This window comes from Bison bison, unplaced genomic scaffold (genome assembly GCF_000754665.1).
Source record: "Bison bison bison isolate TAMUID 2011002044 unplaced genomic scaffold, Bison_UMD1.0 scf7180017864163, whole genome shotgun sequence".
Classification (NCBI taxonomy): Eukaryota; Metazoa; Chordata; class Mammalia; order Artiodactyla; family Bovidae; genus Bison; species Bison bison.
In genome coordinates, this window is record NW_011494735.1 from 10,745,376 (window position 1) to 10,758,875 (window position 13,500).

A 13,500-nucleotide genomic window follows, 5' to 3' on the forward strand; every position below is an offset into this window, starting at 1 on the left:
ACAGCAGTTAGAACTGGACATGGAACAACAGACTGGTACCAAATAGGAAAAGGAGTACATCAAGGCTGTATATTGTCACCCTGCTTATTTAACTTCTATGCAGAGTACATCATGAGAAACACTGGACTGGAAGAAACACAAGCTGGAATCAAGATTGCAGGGAGAAATATCAGTAACCTCAGATATGCAGATGACACCACCCTTATGGCAGAAAGTGAAGAGGAACTCAAAAGCCTCTTGATGAAAGTTAAAGAGGAGAGTGAAAAAGTTGGCTTAAAGCTCAACATTTGGAAAACTAAGATCATGGCATCTGGTCCCATCACTTCATAGCAAATAGATGGGGAAACAGTGGCTGACTTTATTTTTTGGGGCTCCAAAATCACTGCAGATGGTGATTGCAGCCATGAAATTAAAAGACGCTTACTCCTTGGAAGGAAAGTTACGACCAACCTAGACAGCATCTTAAAAAGCAGAGACATTACTTTGTCAACAAAGGTCTGCTAGTCAAGGCTACGGTTTTTCCAGTAGTCATGTATGGATGTGAGAGTTGGACTATAAAGATAGTTGAGTGCAGAAGAACTGATGCTTTTGAACTGTGGTGTTGGAAAAGACTCTTGAGAGTCCCTTGGACTGCAAGGAAATCCAACTAGTCCATCCTAAAGGAGATCAGTCCTGGGTGTTCACTGGAAGGACTGATGTTGAAGCTGAAACGCCAATATTTTGGCCATCCAATGTAAAGAGCTGACTCATTTGAAAAGACCCTGATGCTGGGAAAGATTGAAGGCAGGAGGAGAAAGGGACGACAGAGGATGAGATGGTTGGATGGCATCACTGACTCAATGGACATGAGTTTGGGTAAACTCCGGGAGTTGGTGATGGACAGGGAGGCCTGGAGTGCTGCAGTTCATGGGGTCGCAAAGAGTCGGACATGACTGAGTGACTGAATTGCTAATGAAAGAACAACTAAAAAAAAACTATAATATCATTTCAGACACGAATTAAATTTTATTTAATCCTAAACAAAACTAACCAAATCCAACTGAGTATATTAAAAAAAATATTTAATGAATAGGATTTACCCCAGAATACAATGATGGTTCTTCAGAAAAACCTATCAACTGGAGAGCACAGATTGGTATAATCATCCTGGAGTGCCGTTCACAGTACTTTACTCCAACCCAGCAATCTTATATCTGAGTATGTAGCTCAAAGAAATTCTCACATAGGAGACTAAAAACAATGATGTTTACTGTTCTCCAAATGGTAGAAAGTTAAAGTTAATGTGGATGTCCACCGTGAAGTGAAAAGAGAGAATATGGTAGATGTAAGTCATGAGTGGTTAGAAGCAATGAATTAAATTGACACAAGTAATATGGAGAAGTCTTAAGTGTCAAGAGAGAAGAGTAAACTCTACAGCAGAGCAACAATCATATAAATTAACAATGATGTGTGATTTGTGAGAGCGCATACAACAAACATGTTAGAAAGGGGAGGAGGAGGAGAAGGCGAAGGACAGGAGCCCTGAACGGACCGGTGATTTCCTGTGCTCTGAGGAGTATGATTAACTCAATCCTCTTCTCTTAATGTTAAAAAAAGAAAAAGAGTTTCAAAAGCTGATTCATTCATTAATCAATATCTACTGATGTAGACACAGTATCTACTGTGTAAGACACATCTCACATTTTTCTTTTAAGAAGTAATAAATATTTTAAGGAAAAAAGTCTGGCGTTATTAAACATCATGACTTTAGTAAAAAAGTAAATTATCTACTTACAGTGTCCTCCTCCCATTCCTCCATAGTGGTTGGAAACGGCAATCAAATTATAGCGGCAAGGACCTGCATTTGGATTAATTAGGAATTCTGACATATCCAAATCACTGTTTAAAAAAGAGATCAAGTTAATTTTATGTTTCCCCTAAATGTAACGAAATTTTACTCTTCAGTCAGTGTTGTTTGACTCTCATTTAAATATACTCCTATACACACACACACATATATCTCATTAAAGAAATTACTAAGGGCCAAATAACTATAAAATTATACAAATACCCTTGAGATTTGAGTGTTTCAGCAAAAATTTTCTTAGGGATTGAGAGAATTTAAAAATTCTCCACTGATCGTTTGTATTCAGATTAGTATTTTCATGCTAATACATTTCTTAGTATAAGAGGAATTATAGACATCACCATTTATCATGTGGGTTATTTTTTAAAGTCATTTTCAGAAATTATTTATTTAAGGAAGAATAAAGGGATAGTGAAAAAAAACTTTCTTAGAAATTGTATCCTAATTTGAATATAAAATATATTTAAATATAACCCCAATATCTATTCTGTTTTCCAGGTTTTGATGACCTATGCATCCTAAATGGGCAACATTCTCTGAAATACAACCAGCTGTTTATAATTTATCACACACAAAACTGGAATACGACCATTTTATAGTTTATCTTTTTTTCTGGTTATTCTTTTTATATTTGTATAATTAAAAAGCAATAACAATTCTAAATTTCAAATAGATCTCTAATAGATTTAGCTTATCATTACTCTTGTTTCTTTTTTTACTCGTATTTTCAAAATGCTGTATTCTTGAAAAGTTTGATGGCTCATAATTTTGTTTTGTTAAAGAGAAAATAAGCATTTTTATTCTATAATTGCAAAACATTTTCAATTTTAAATTTATAAACATGGATTAGAATAAGCAATCCAGAGAATGTTTTCAGTATTACATTATTTATTTCCTTCCAGTCACCTCTGCATGCATATACAACACCTGTCTTCAGTATCTGTTTACTTACAAACTGTAATAAGTAAATTTGGTATGCCAATATTATGAAATATGAAAGAATACTGCCATTTTTTTTTCAGGAAAATGGGAGAGCAGCATGGTGTTTTTACAAAACAGGGTGTAATGAAGTCCTTCCTGGACTCCATGAATGAAGATACATTATTCTCTTTTTGTCCATCTGAATTCTCAATGATTGTAATTTAAGAATAAAAAAAGACTACTGATATGCTGTATATAGACTTCTTTATATATTTTTACAAATAGGATGACTTACTCTGGACACTGAAATAAGAAAACCAAAAGATGACAATAGGAATGACTTATTACTCTACTGATCATCTGCCTTCTAAACAATTCCACTATTCAGTTTTCACATTAGTTTTTTTAAAAATGCATTTAGGAATAATGGAGGATTAATGATGAAAACAAAACCACTAAGATCCCATGAAGTATCTTAGATTTACAAACAGGGCCAGTGAACTCAAAAGATAATGTAACATAAAATAAGTTTTACTTTTTTTTTTTAAATGTATTTTCTCTTTGTCCTTTGAAAGATCTCTTAAGGAATAAAAATTGTTACTAATCCATACAAATTGCTAGAACAACCCCAAAAATACACTGGAAAACTGAGACTGGATCTAAAACAAAACAAATGAACAAATATAACAGAATAGAAACAGACTCACAGATACAGAGAACAATCTTGTGGTTGCCAAAGGGGAAGACGGGTGGGAGGATGGGTAAAATAGGTGAAAAGGATTTAGATATACAATAAGTCAAAAGGACTTAATGTATAGCACAGAAAGTACGGCTAATATTATAGTAACTTTGTATGCTGTGTAATGTATAAAATTATCAAATCACTATACCTTACACCTGAATCCACATAATATTTAAAGTCAACTACGTGTAAAAATAAATAAAAAAAACACCTATAATTTGGGAGTGATGTTAAAAAAAGTTAGAGGTGCCCAAGGTTTATTAAGTTCAATCAGAACTTACTTGATAGGAAAATCAACTAAGGTATCCAACTTGTCTCTCATGTATCGACTATAAGAAAATCGCTTGAGATGTACCACAAGTACTGGAGGCAGAGACCATAAATCCAATTTCTTTGTGGCTTGCTGATGTTCTTTACAATTGGGACAATACCTAAATATATACAGAAAGATTTAAAGCTTAGTAGAGATAATGTCAGAGGTAATATCAGGTAATGCCTAATATGTAAAAGACTGACAGGAACTTGTTATTTTTAATCAATATATGTTTCAAATAGATTTAAGTAGTGAAAATGAGTAGTAAATAAGTATTCAAAGAAATAATGAGGGCTAGATTATTTACATTTTAGTAAGCTAAAAAAACATGGATGTAGCAAAACTGTGCTGAAATAAAGGTATTAGAAAAATCTTGAGACTTTCTGGACTCAAATTAGTAACAACACAAAAGATATTGTGATTTTCCTAAAAAAGCTTCTGTTGGAATACCTCCACAGCTAAAAGTTCCTGGAAAAATGTAACTAAAATGAATTATTCATAGTAAAAGAGCTATTATAGAAAATATACTAAAACAAGATTAAAACTTAACATTATAAACTTTAAAGACATTTTCATTCTTAATATATTATTAGCATATAAACAAATGCTTATTGTTTAAAATATCAAAGGGAATTTAACTATTACTTTTTCAATTTGAGGTAGCACATACATCAGTATATATCCTTAAAAAATAATTAGAAACAATTATTTAATTTTGTCTCTTACCAGGGATCTTCAGCACCTAGCTTTTCTTTTGTCGTAAAAAGCTCAATGCAATCTTTTAATTTCACAAAGGGTTTTTTAGGAGGTTTGTATTCCACACTTTCATGTTTTTCAAAATCCTAAAGAGAAGTATTTCTTGAGTTAAGAAAACAAATGAAACAAAACTAATTTTAGTGATATCATATTACTATGAATAGTCATGAAAAACTCCTAAATGTTCTAAAATAAATCAAAAGCTTATTTCAGCTGACATTTACAGTATTTCTAACACTTCTTGTATACATACCTATACAGACAATCAGGAAGTTTAAATAGTAGGTTCAAAGAAGATGAACCTTTTGTCTTTTAACACATAACCATTTTTAAAATTGCAAAATAAACATATTTGGTAGAAGAAAAAGAGTGTAACAAAACAGTGTGATCAATATGGAAAAGAGAAAGAAGGAATGAGTGATGACTTACCTCAGCAGCATTTTCATCAAAATATCTTTTTTTCAAATCAGGATCCCAATCCAAAGCAAGGAAAGACCTTTCTAAGGTGGAAAACATATTTTTTTCTTTAAGATTTAATATGCTATATTGAGTTAATATATTTTAAGATATAAAATAATACATTTTAAGATATATAGCAGAATAGAGAGATTGCTGTACGGGGTGATCAGGGTAATTTGCTATTTCCAAGCCATTAAAATATTTTTAAAAAGATACAAAACTTAAGCGTAAGTCCAATCTTCATTTAATACATGCTGACATGTTTTAGTATACTTAGAAATGAAGGCTTTTTATTTAAACATGTAGATAGATAAGTAAATGTTACTTCCTAGGACAGTGTTGAATTTCAAGGTTTCACCTCAAAAAAAACCAAAAAAAAACCCCCAACACACTTTGGTCAGTTTAGTGTTTAAGTCATTTTCCACAAATACTTACCATCTAACCTAAGCTGCCTATCATCAAATCTTATATGCCTGGTATCATCTTTGATGTAGTTGATATCAGTATTGCCTAAGTTGTTGAACTGGAATGTAAACAATCGCTTTTTGTGTCCCGTGAGTTGACCTCTGCAAGTTTCTTCAGTACATAATCCATTTTCAGAATCATTATCTCCTCCAACTGAATCTTCCGACTGACTGTTCTCATTCTCGGAGGGCAGTTCTTGATCCTGGCTGGATTCATCATCTGGCTCATCTGTTTCCATTTCACCTAATATTAGATATTAGAAATCTTTATACAAACCCAATGCTATATTATTAATACTTATTGATATGAACATTTTCCCCCCCAGGCTTGCAGATATTGTTAGGTTCCTTAATCCTCATCCTCTTAATTTCCCTCTGCAGCAATAACCCAAGAGAAAATTTTACAATTTAATACATAAATCTTACTTGGTGAGCCTTCTTCATGGATGCCATTTGGGCCATTCCCATTAATATTTTGGTCCTTACAGCAGTGTAGGGATCCTTCAGTGTCTTCAGTGTCAGTAGATATTTTGACATATCGGCTGAAATAAAATCAGAAATCAAACAAGTTCAGTTCTACTAAGGTAAAAACTTAGAAAAGTTTTCCATTCTTTCAATAAAACAAAACTTCAAAATGCAATTAACAGTGGTCATTTAGTGGATTCAATGATAAATTCAGGCTCAAGGTATGGTACCATAATCATCTGTGTCTGGCTGTCTTAAAAAAAAAAAGTTAATTTGTTACTTCTAGGGTTTTAACATCTTCCTCTTTTATGTTAAAAGTTTGTGGGAAATAATTTCATAAAATTATTTTATAAAGATTCTCATTTAGATGATGTATATATATAGTACGCTAAGACCACTTACAGATTGTAATGTGATCTTTACATATGGGTTATGGGACTATAATGATTAAAACAGGTATGCAAGAAAGAATACTAAATATGTCAGTTATAACAGATAAAAGAAAGGGAGTAAATGGCATTCTTAATTACTCTAATTCAAACCAAGGTTCAATTCAAAAAGATGTTGCCTTACAAAAGAAAGAACCATAAAAGCTTATCCTTTTAAATAAAACTATTTATTATTATGAGTTCTTGTTATCAGTATGAGCGCTGTGTATAAAGAAATGAAGCATAAGACATTTGTTATGATTTCAAAGTGCATACATGATAAACTATTTTCTTCCAACTATAAACTTTTGGTGTAAAGCAACAAAGAGAATTTATGCTTCCTGTATTTGAAATTATCTCAGTGAAGCGTTTCACATGATCAAGAAACTGATTAGCCTATAATTTGATTTCTTACACTGCTACCTGTCTAAACAAAGATAATATAGATGACTAATTATGTTCTGATAGTACCTTGCATGTTTGCTTTTATTAGCTATTTAATATTTTATTTTGTTAATGCAGAACTGTTTGGCACTTACCACATTCTCACAAGCAAAAGATTATAGAGTTTATCTTCAGTATTGTTTCGTGGAATAGCCATAAGAAAAGGCTGACCAAAAAGTGAAGAACCAGTATGGTGGGTGTAACTTGAGTGTCTAAATTTTTCTCTCAGGCAAACAGGAATAATCACATGCTCTGTATCTTCTGTCCTATTTATGTTAATCTCAAACCTGCAAGGATAAAACTGACTGTAAACTTTGAAAATTTTATGATATTTCCTTTCATTTTTTTCTCAAGAAATATTTGTGCAATGAATTTCATACTTACACATAAATATCATCACGTTCCATAATACTACTAAGATTTTCATCCATTGCAAATATTCTGTGAAATCTATGATTGTATATATCAGTAACTATCATCTAAAAGGAAATAAATTTCTATTAAGCAGGGTTTACAACAGTGAAAAACTAAACTCCAATTTACCTACTTTAAACCCAGAAACATCCTACCTTATCTGCAGGTACGCCTGACAAAAGAGACAATGCTGTACAAAGATCAAGTATGTTTCCAATTTTGGGGACAACCACTTTGTACTAAAAAACAAAAAAGAAAATTGCAATGACTTTATTACTTTGGAAAAAATACTCACTAGTGAGACTAACCTTCTGGTTGCTTCCTCACATTCACTTGGCATTTGGCTCACAGTGTCTGTCTCCGATCTTGCCATTGTCCTGGGTGACAAAGTCCATGTGGACAGTTTATCTTAGCCTTATTATTCCTTCACTGCTCAATTCAAAGGCCTACACTTGCATTTAACCATGGTTCACGTCTCAGACCTTGCCATCTCCTTTTCCACCTGATACCTTAAACTCTTAACTGTCTAAACACTATTTATTTTTCCTGGAGACCCATTCTTTCCTATTCTTGGCTTGCACTGAGATATCTAGTCCTTTTAACTCTCAGTTTTTTCCACTGGCTCCTTAATATCTCCATGCCCTTCCATCCCCATGATTTATCCCTTCATTCCACTGCAAAAACTTTTAACTACTTTATTATTCAGCTATTCAATTTTATTCTTGCTATACTTTCTTAGAGTTGTTTAGATATGCCGGAGTAAATTGCCCAACTTTACAGACTGGTGTTTGTACTACAAACTCACAGTGCCCAATCTCAATGGATCCTTCAATCCTAGCCAGAAATTCTTCTGTCTCCTTTATTTGCTTATTCTCATATTTCTCTCAATAACTATTTAAAATCGTCACTATTTCTTAGGCTTCCTATTTCACCATTACTCCTCTCACTATCAGCAGAATACCTATTTGAGTGAGAAAACAGCCTAGGCGATAGGAAAATCTCCAACTTATTGTTTCCCCTGTAAACCTGAGTCTAAAAAGTCCTTTTCTCTGTCTCTTTTGATACAAGGAAAGGGAATCAGGTGGTACTCTTCCCATTCTAAAAGTGGTTTAAAAAGATGCAAACAATTAAAAAAAAATGCTTTGCAGCTTAAAACAAACAAAAAAAAGACTAACCCTGGCATCTATATATTCTCTTCTGACTCCTCTAGAACATAAACTCAGCAATTATCCTTTATTTCATTTTATCTTGGTGGCTCAGACAGTAAAGAATCCACCTGAAATGCAGGAGACCCAAGTTTATCCCTGGGATGGGAAGATCTCCCAGAGAAGGCAATGGCTACCCACTCCAGTATTCTTGCCTGGAGAATTCCATGGACAGAGGAGCCTGGTGGGCTACAGTCCATGGGGCTGCAAAGAGTTGGACACAACTGAGCGACTAACACTTTCACTTTACTTTTTAACTCTTATAAAATCAGAAATGTCTCAAAAAACAAAACCATCTCTCGTTGCTTTTTAATAATTCTCCACTAATTGTCTCCCCTTCTCTTCTGATTCATAAATAGCCTTGTTAAAAGTAATGTCCACACTCTTGTAACTTATCTCCCATTCACTTATTAATCCACTCCCGGCTTCTGTCCTCACCTCTTTAACCTGTGATCAAGGTTACCATTTAACCAAGTCTTTATCAGTCTTTATTATCTCTCTGTAGCAAGACTGCTGACCACTGCCTCCTTCAAAATCTTCCTTTCCCTACAACACTACTACATCTTATTCTTTTCTAATGCCTTGGTCAAATCTTGAGGAAAGAACTAACCCTCTAGTGTAATCCTTCAGGCTTTTATCTTTAGCCTTCTTGATTCTATATGCTCTCCTTAGATTAGGTGACAATATATCCCAGTTTGCTTTGGCCAGTCCTGGGTTAATCTCATGTCTTGGTATAATTATTAATATGGCCCTTTTCATTTTTCAAATTTCTCTGGTTTAGATGATCAATTAAGTTATCTCATCCTTCTAATACATTCCCTACCATCTTCATAGAGTTCACCACTCAATTTATCTCTCAAGCATAGATCTCTCTCCTCTAGTCTACACATATAAAGTCAATGCTTATTGATACTTCTCCCAAATTTTCCTCATGATTCTCAATTTGTCCAATACTTAACACAGATTTAAGTCATGTTAAATCAACATATCCAATACTAAATTAGGCTGCTTCTTAAAACTTTCTTCCTATATCTTCCAGTAAAACAAGCAGTACCATTCTCCTCAGTTTTCCAATCCCATAAACTTGAATATCTTAATATATTTTCAACTCCTATATTCAACTGGCTTCTACCTGCCTGCCATCCTGATACTTAGCTTGAGAGTCCAAACCCTTGTCATCTGTCATCTCATCACTACAAAAAAACCTTTTATTTAACCTTTTACTTAGTACATCTGATCTAAGCCTCTCCAATCCAATCTCTGCACTAGCCAGTGTTCTTTCTGAAACACAAATCTACCATACCATCTCTTTACTTAATAAGCTTTAATGGTTCCTTTAGTCTTTAGGATGAAGTCCAAGCTTCTTGTGATAGCACATTAAGCTTCTTTGTGATCTAGCTTCTGTTTACCATATTATCTACCTGTAGTTTCCAGAAGTGGGCCATGTTCTCTTTTGCCTCAGCCCTTTCTTTGTATGTGTCACTCTCTTGGTATTTATTGCCAATTTTCATGTGCTTAAATCCTAATCATTCTTCAGGATTCAGCACAGGCGTCACTGCCAGTTTGGGTAGGTTATTCCTTCTGTATACTCCTCGAGCACCCTGTCAGAGAACTCTTCACACTGTATGACGAACTTCTTGAGAACAAGGACAAGGAATACCTTTGTACATCCAACACCTTGTATAGTATGTGAGTTCAATACATAATACATATTCAATGTAATTACTAACAAACTTCTTAATTTAAATCAACTTCAGTGATGGGAAACTCATCTGATGGGCTAACCACGCTAATTCCTTTTTCTCTAGAGCCTGTGTTCCCACTCTCTATCTCCCTGCCCTGTGAGGATGCATTTGAGGAGGCATCCATCTGTAAGTGAGGAAGAGAGTCAGCATTAGAAACCACCAAGCTGGTTCTCTATATTCTTCCATTTCCGGCCTCCAACTGTGGGAAAATAAATTTCTGTTATGTCACTCAGTCTGTGGTATTTCATTATGGTGGCCTGAGCAGACTAATATAACTAATACGCTCTAAAAAACTGCACTTCTGGCTGGAACCTATACTAGGATTTTAGTAAACAATTTTTTAAAGGATGAACTATGTTTACTTTATTTACCAGAGTTTTATACTCTGAAAGTACCCAACACATATTTGAATGAATAAAATTTTTGAACACTTCTAAGTCATGAGGATTGGGAATAAAAAGATTTCCAAAGTTCCTTTCTTCAAAGAATTCACAGTCTAGGGGACAAAATTTAAAATAAACCAAAGGTCATAAAAAAATTTGGTAGGTGTTAAAATAGAATTTAGGGGAACAGAAGGTAGAAAAGGAAGGAAATACTTTTATTAGGGTAGGTCAAATGTCAGAAAAGGATTAACTGATTAAAAAAGGGAAAATACGTAGTACTTTGCTTCATAAAATGTAAAATAACCCAATTATAACACTAGGCAATGGAATCAGGCAGACAATTGATATTAAGGTCTACCACAGGGCTCTTGTATAGAATAAAGTTCTTCTCTTCTTGTGTAGACTAACCAAACTGTTAAAATATTAGAACATTACTGAAGCAAGTATTCTTACCCTAATTAATTTCCACTTCTCTTCCAGATTCTTAAAATGCTTAAATATTACAAGTATTTTAAATATACCATTGTCTTATCATATCATGAATCAAAATGTACAGCAAATATTAGTTTCACTTCCAATGGCCAGTAGGAAAAAAATTACATTGAAGATTAAAGAAAGTTCCAGTTGGAAAACTGGGTAAATAATACTATATTATTAATCTTTGTAAGCTAATATTCCTAACCATATTATAAAATCAAACCTCTCATTTTTCTTCGATAAGAAAATGCCTTTGAGAATTTTTTTTTTTTACATGATGAGTTGTACTAATTTTCAAAGTATTTAGCATATAAAAATCTCTTATGCAAAAAAGTTTATTACTGAATTGTACTTCAGGCATAAGGACTCAGCACTAACAAATTCCAAGAAAAGAATCATTACTTACCTGCATAGGTTTGGTAAGTGGATCCATTCTAACTAAATAAACTTCCAAGGTACGTTCCTTCTTCATGGGCAATGGAAGTGTCAAGTAACAAAAAGGATCAAATGTTACTGAAATCTTAGCACATTCCGGACAAACTAAAGTTGATTTAAAAAGGCCATGAAATATATCTACTATGATAGAGTCATTTCTTTTTAAATGGTTTTCCCAGGCTTCTTCAGCAACTACCTATAAGGAAAACAGACACACATTACACAGAGATATCACATTATTGTAACAATGTGACAATAATATGATTAAATTTACCTTATCTGGTCTTCCATCAGCATCTTTTAATTGTATATATGGTTTTTTCCTAATTCTATTCAAATCCTCATGTAGTCCATCTAATAGGAAAGCTAATAGTTCTTGACAGTCCTGCTGCTGGTATCCAGAGAACTGAGGTGCAAAACGTCCTACTTGTGTCTGTAAGAAAAGCAAAACTATAAAATCAGTTCTAGGGATTTAAAAAATTTATAACTGATAATCCATATCTGTGAATTCATCTACTTCCTAAAATTTATTTGTAATCCTGAAATCAACCTGTGGCACTTTTGTGCTAGTTTTCAGATATGATAATTACATATGGATAAATACACATAAATAATTACATATCTAAAAATATTTTAATAATGGTAACTAATGTGTAAAATAGAAAAGAAACGTTGACCTGAGGAAAGAACAATGAGAAAACATTGCAGTTTTGTACAAAGAATTGGGAAACACTAAAGACTTGCTCTTAGTGGAAGCGATTCCATGTACAGAGGAAGCCTGGTGTCTATGGGATCGCAAAGTGTCGAATATGACTGAGCTCACACAACACACAGACTTAAAATTCAGTAACATTTTTGGGTCACTTGAAAACTACAGTGCTCTCATTTAGCTTCTGTGTTTAAAGAGGATAAATCTCATAGAGACAAAAGGAATATTCATGCTCATACATACTTTTTCTAGTCATTGCAGTGCTAAGTATTTTTTTGATGAGACTGAAAAGAAATGTCAAAGAAAAAAGTCAGGTATCAAGGACCTATTTACAATGTAATTTTAAATGAGGACATCTTGTAAAATGAAAAGTAACTGGAATTACAGATAAAGGCTGAGGAATGATTTGTCTAAACCAGTTGGTCCAAAGTCTGGAAAGTTAAGGAACAAATGTAGGAGCTTTTCTGCTTTGTTGCTATTTATTTTTAAAAGAACCAGCATACAGTTAATAAAATGTTGTCCAGTCGATTTCCTATAAGAATATCATTTAAGTTGTATAAAAAGTGATTGAAAACTGCTAGGAAGAGCTCCTGGAGGAGGAAATGGCAACTCACTCCAGTATTCTTGCCTGGAGAATCCCATGGACAGAGGAGCCTGGAGGGCTACAGTCCACGGGGTCGTAAGAGTCAGACATGAATGAGTGACTAAACTACCACCATCACCATACTCAATATTTAGTGCTTGCTTTGCAGACTAATTTCAGTAATTTTTCAAACTTATGACTTTCAAAATAAGAGTCCTTAGAGCTTAATGATATGCCCAAATTTAGTCTTTACATTTGTATAAAATATTTAGGTAGGTTTCTTAGAGATATGCTGCAGTCTAAAACAATCTGCAAGTGCTCACTGCTGTCTGTCGTCATTTTGAACCATGCCTGTATTTCTCAACTTTTATTTATGTCCTTTACCATCTCCCAGAACTCATCTGTTCTGTACCCCACCCTGAAAATTTAATACTTTATTTGCTGCATATCTATTTATATGCTAAGTCCCTCTGGAGGGCCACAAACCATTATAATAGCTATGATTCTTTGCTCTTGGGGGTGAAAAGGACTTGATGAAAATGTATTTAAGATACTAACCTTAAAGGCTCTTGGTGTGACATAGCTGTACTTTCCAGACCACATTTGCTTGATCAATTCAGCATAAGATTTAGCTATTTCACCTCTCATTCCTAAGGGATTGTCAAAATTCAGTTCTTCTTGATACTTATCATTCAGAAAATATTCAGTAAG

At 33.6% G+C, this 13,500-nt stretch overlaps 1 protein-coding gene across 4 annotated transcripts in view; it reads right to left on the minus strand.

Moving 5' to 3' along the window:
- Positions 1-13,500, minus strand: part of USP15 (ubiquitin specific peptidase 15) — a 136,698-nt gene that overhangs the window by 9,335 nt on the left and 113,863 nt on the right. For 3 of the 4 annotated variants that reach the window (XM_010841605.1, XM_010841604.1, XM_010841606.1), the window contains 12 exons: positions 13,348-13,500; positions 11,772-11,930; positions 11,469-11,693; positions 7,408-7,491; positions 7,223-7,317; positions 6,934-7,125; positions 5,928-6,043; positions 5,473-5,745; positions 5,008-5,078; positions 4,549-4,664; positions 3,791-3,940; positions 1,775-1,878 (listed from right to left, as the gene is read on the minus strand). In XM_010841605.1, coding sequence (XP_010839907.1) covers positions 1,775-1,878; positions 3,791-3,940; positions 4,549-4,664; positions 5,008-5,078; positions 5,473-5,745; positions 5,928-6,043; positions 6,934-7,125; positions 7,223-7,317; positions 7,408-7,491; positions 11,469-11,693; positions 11,772-11,930; positions 13,348-13,500 — 1,738 coding nt within the window. Of the gene's footprint in view, positions 1-1,774; positions 1,879-3,790; positions 3,941-4,548; positions 4,681-5,007; positions 5,079-5,472; positions 5,746-5,927; positions 6,044-6,933; positions 7,126-7,222; positions 7,318-7,407; positions 7,492-11,468; positions 11,694-11,771; positions 11,931-13,347 lie in introns of those variants that run through there. The other variant, XM_010841607.1, reaches the window with a different exon arrangement.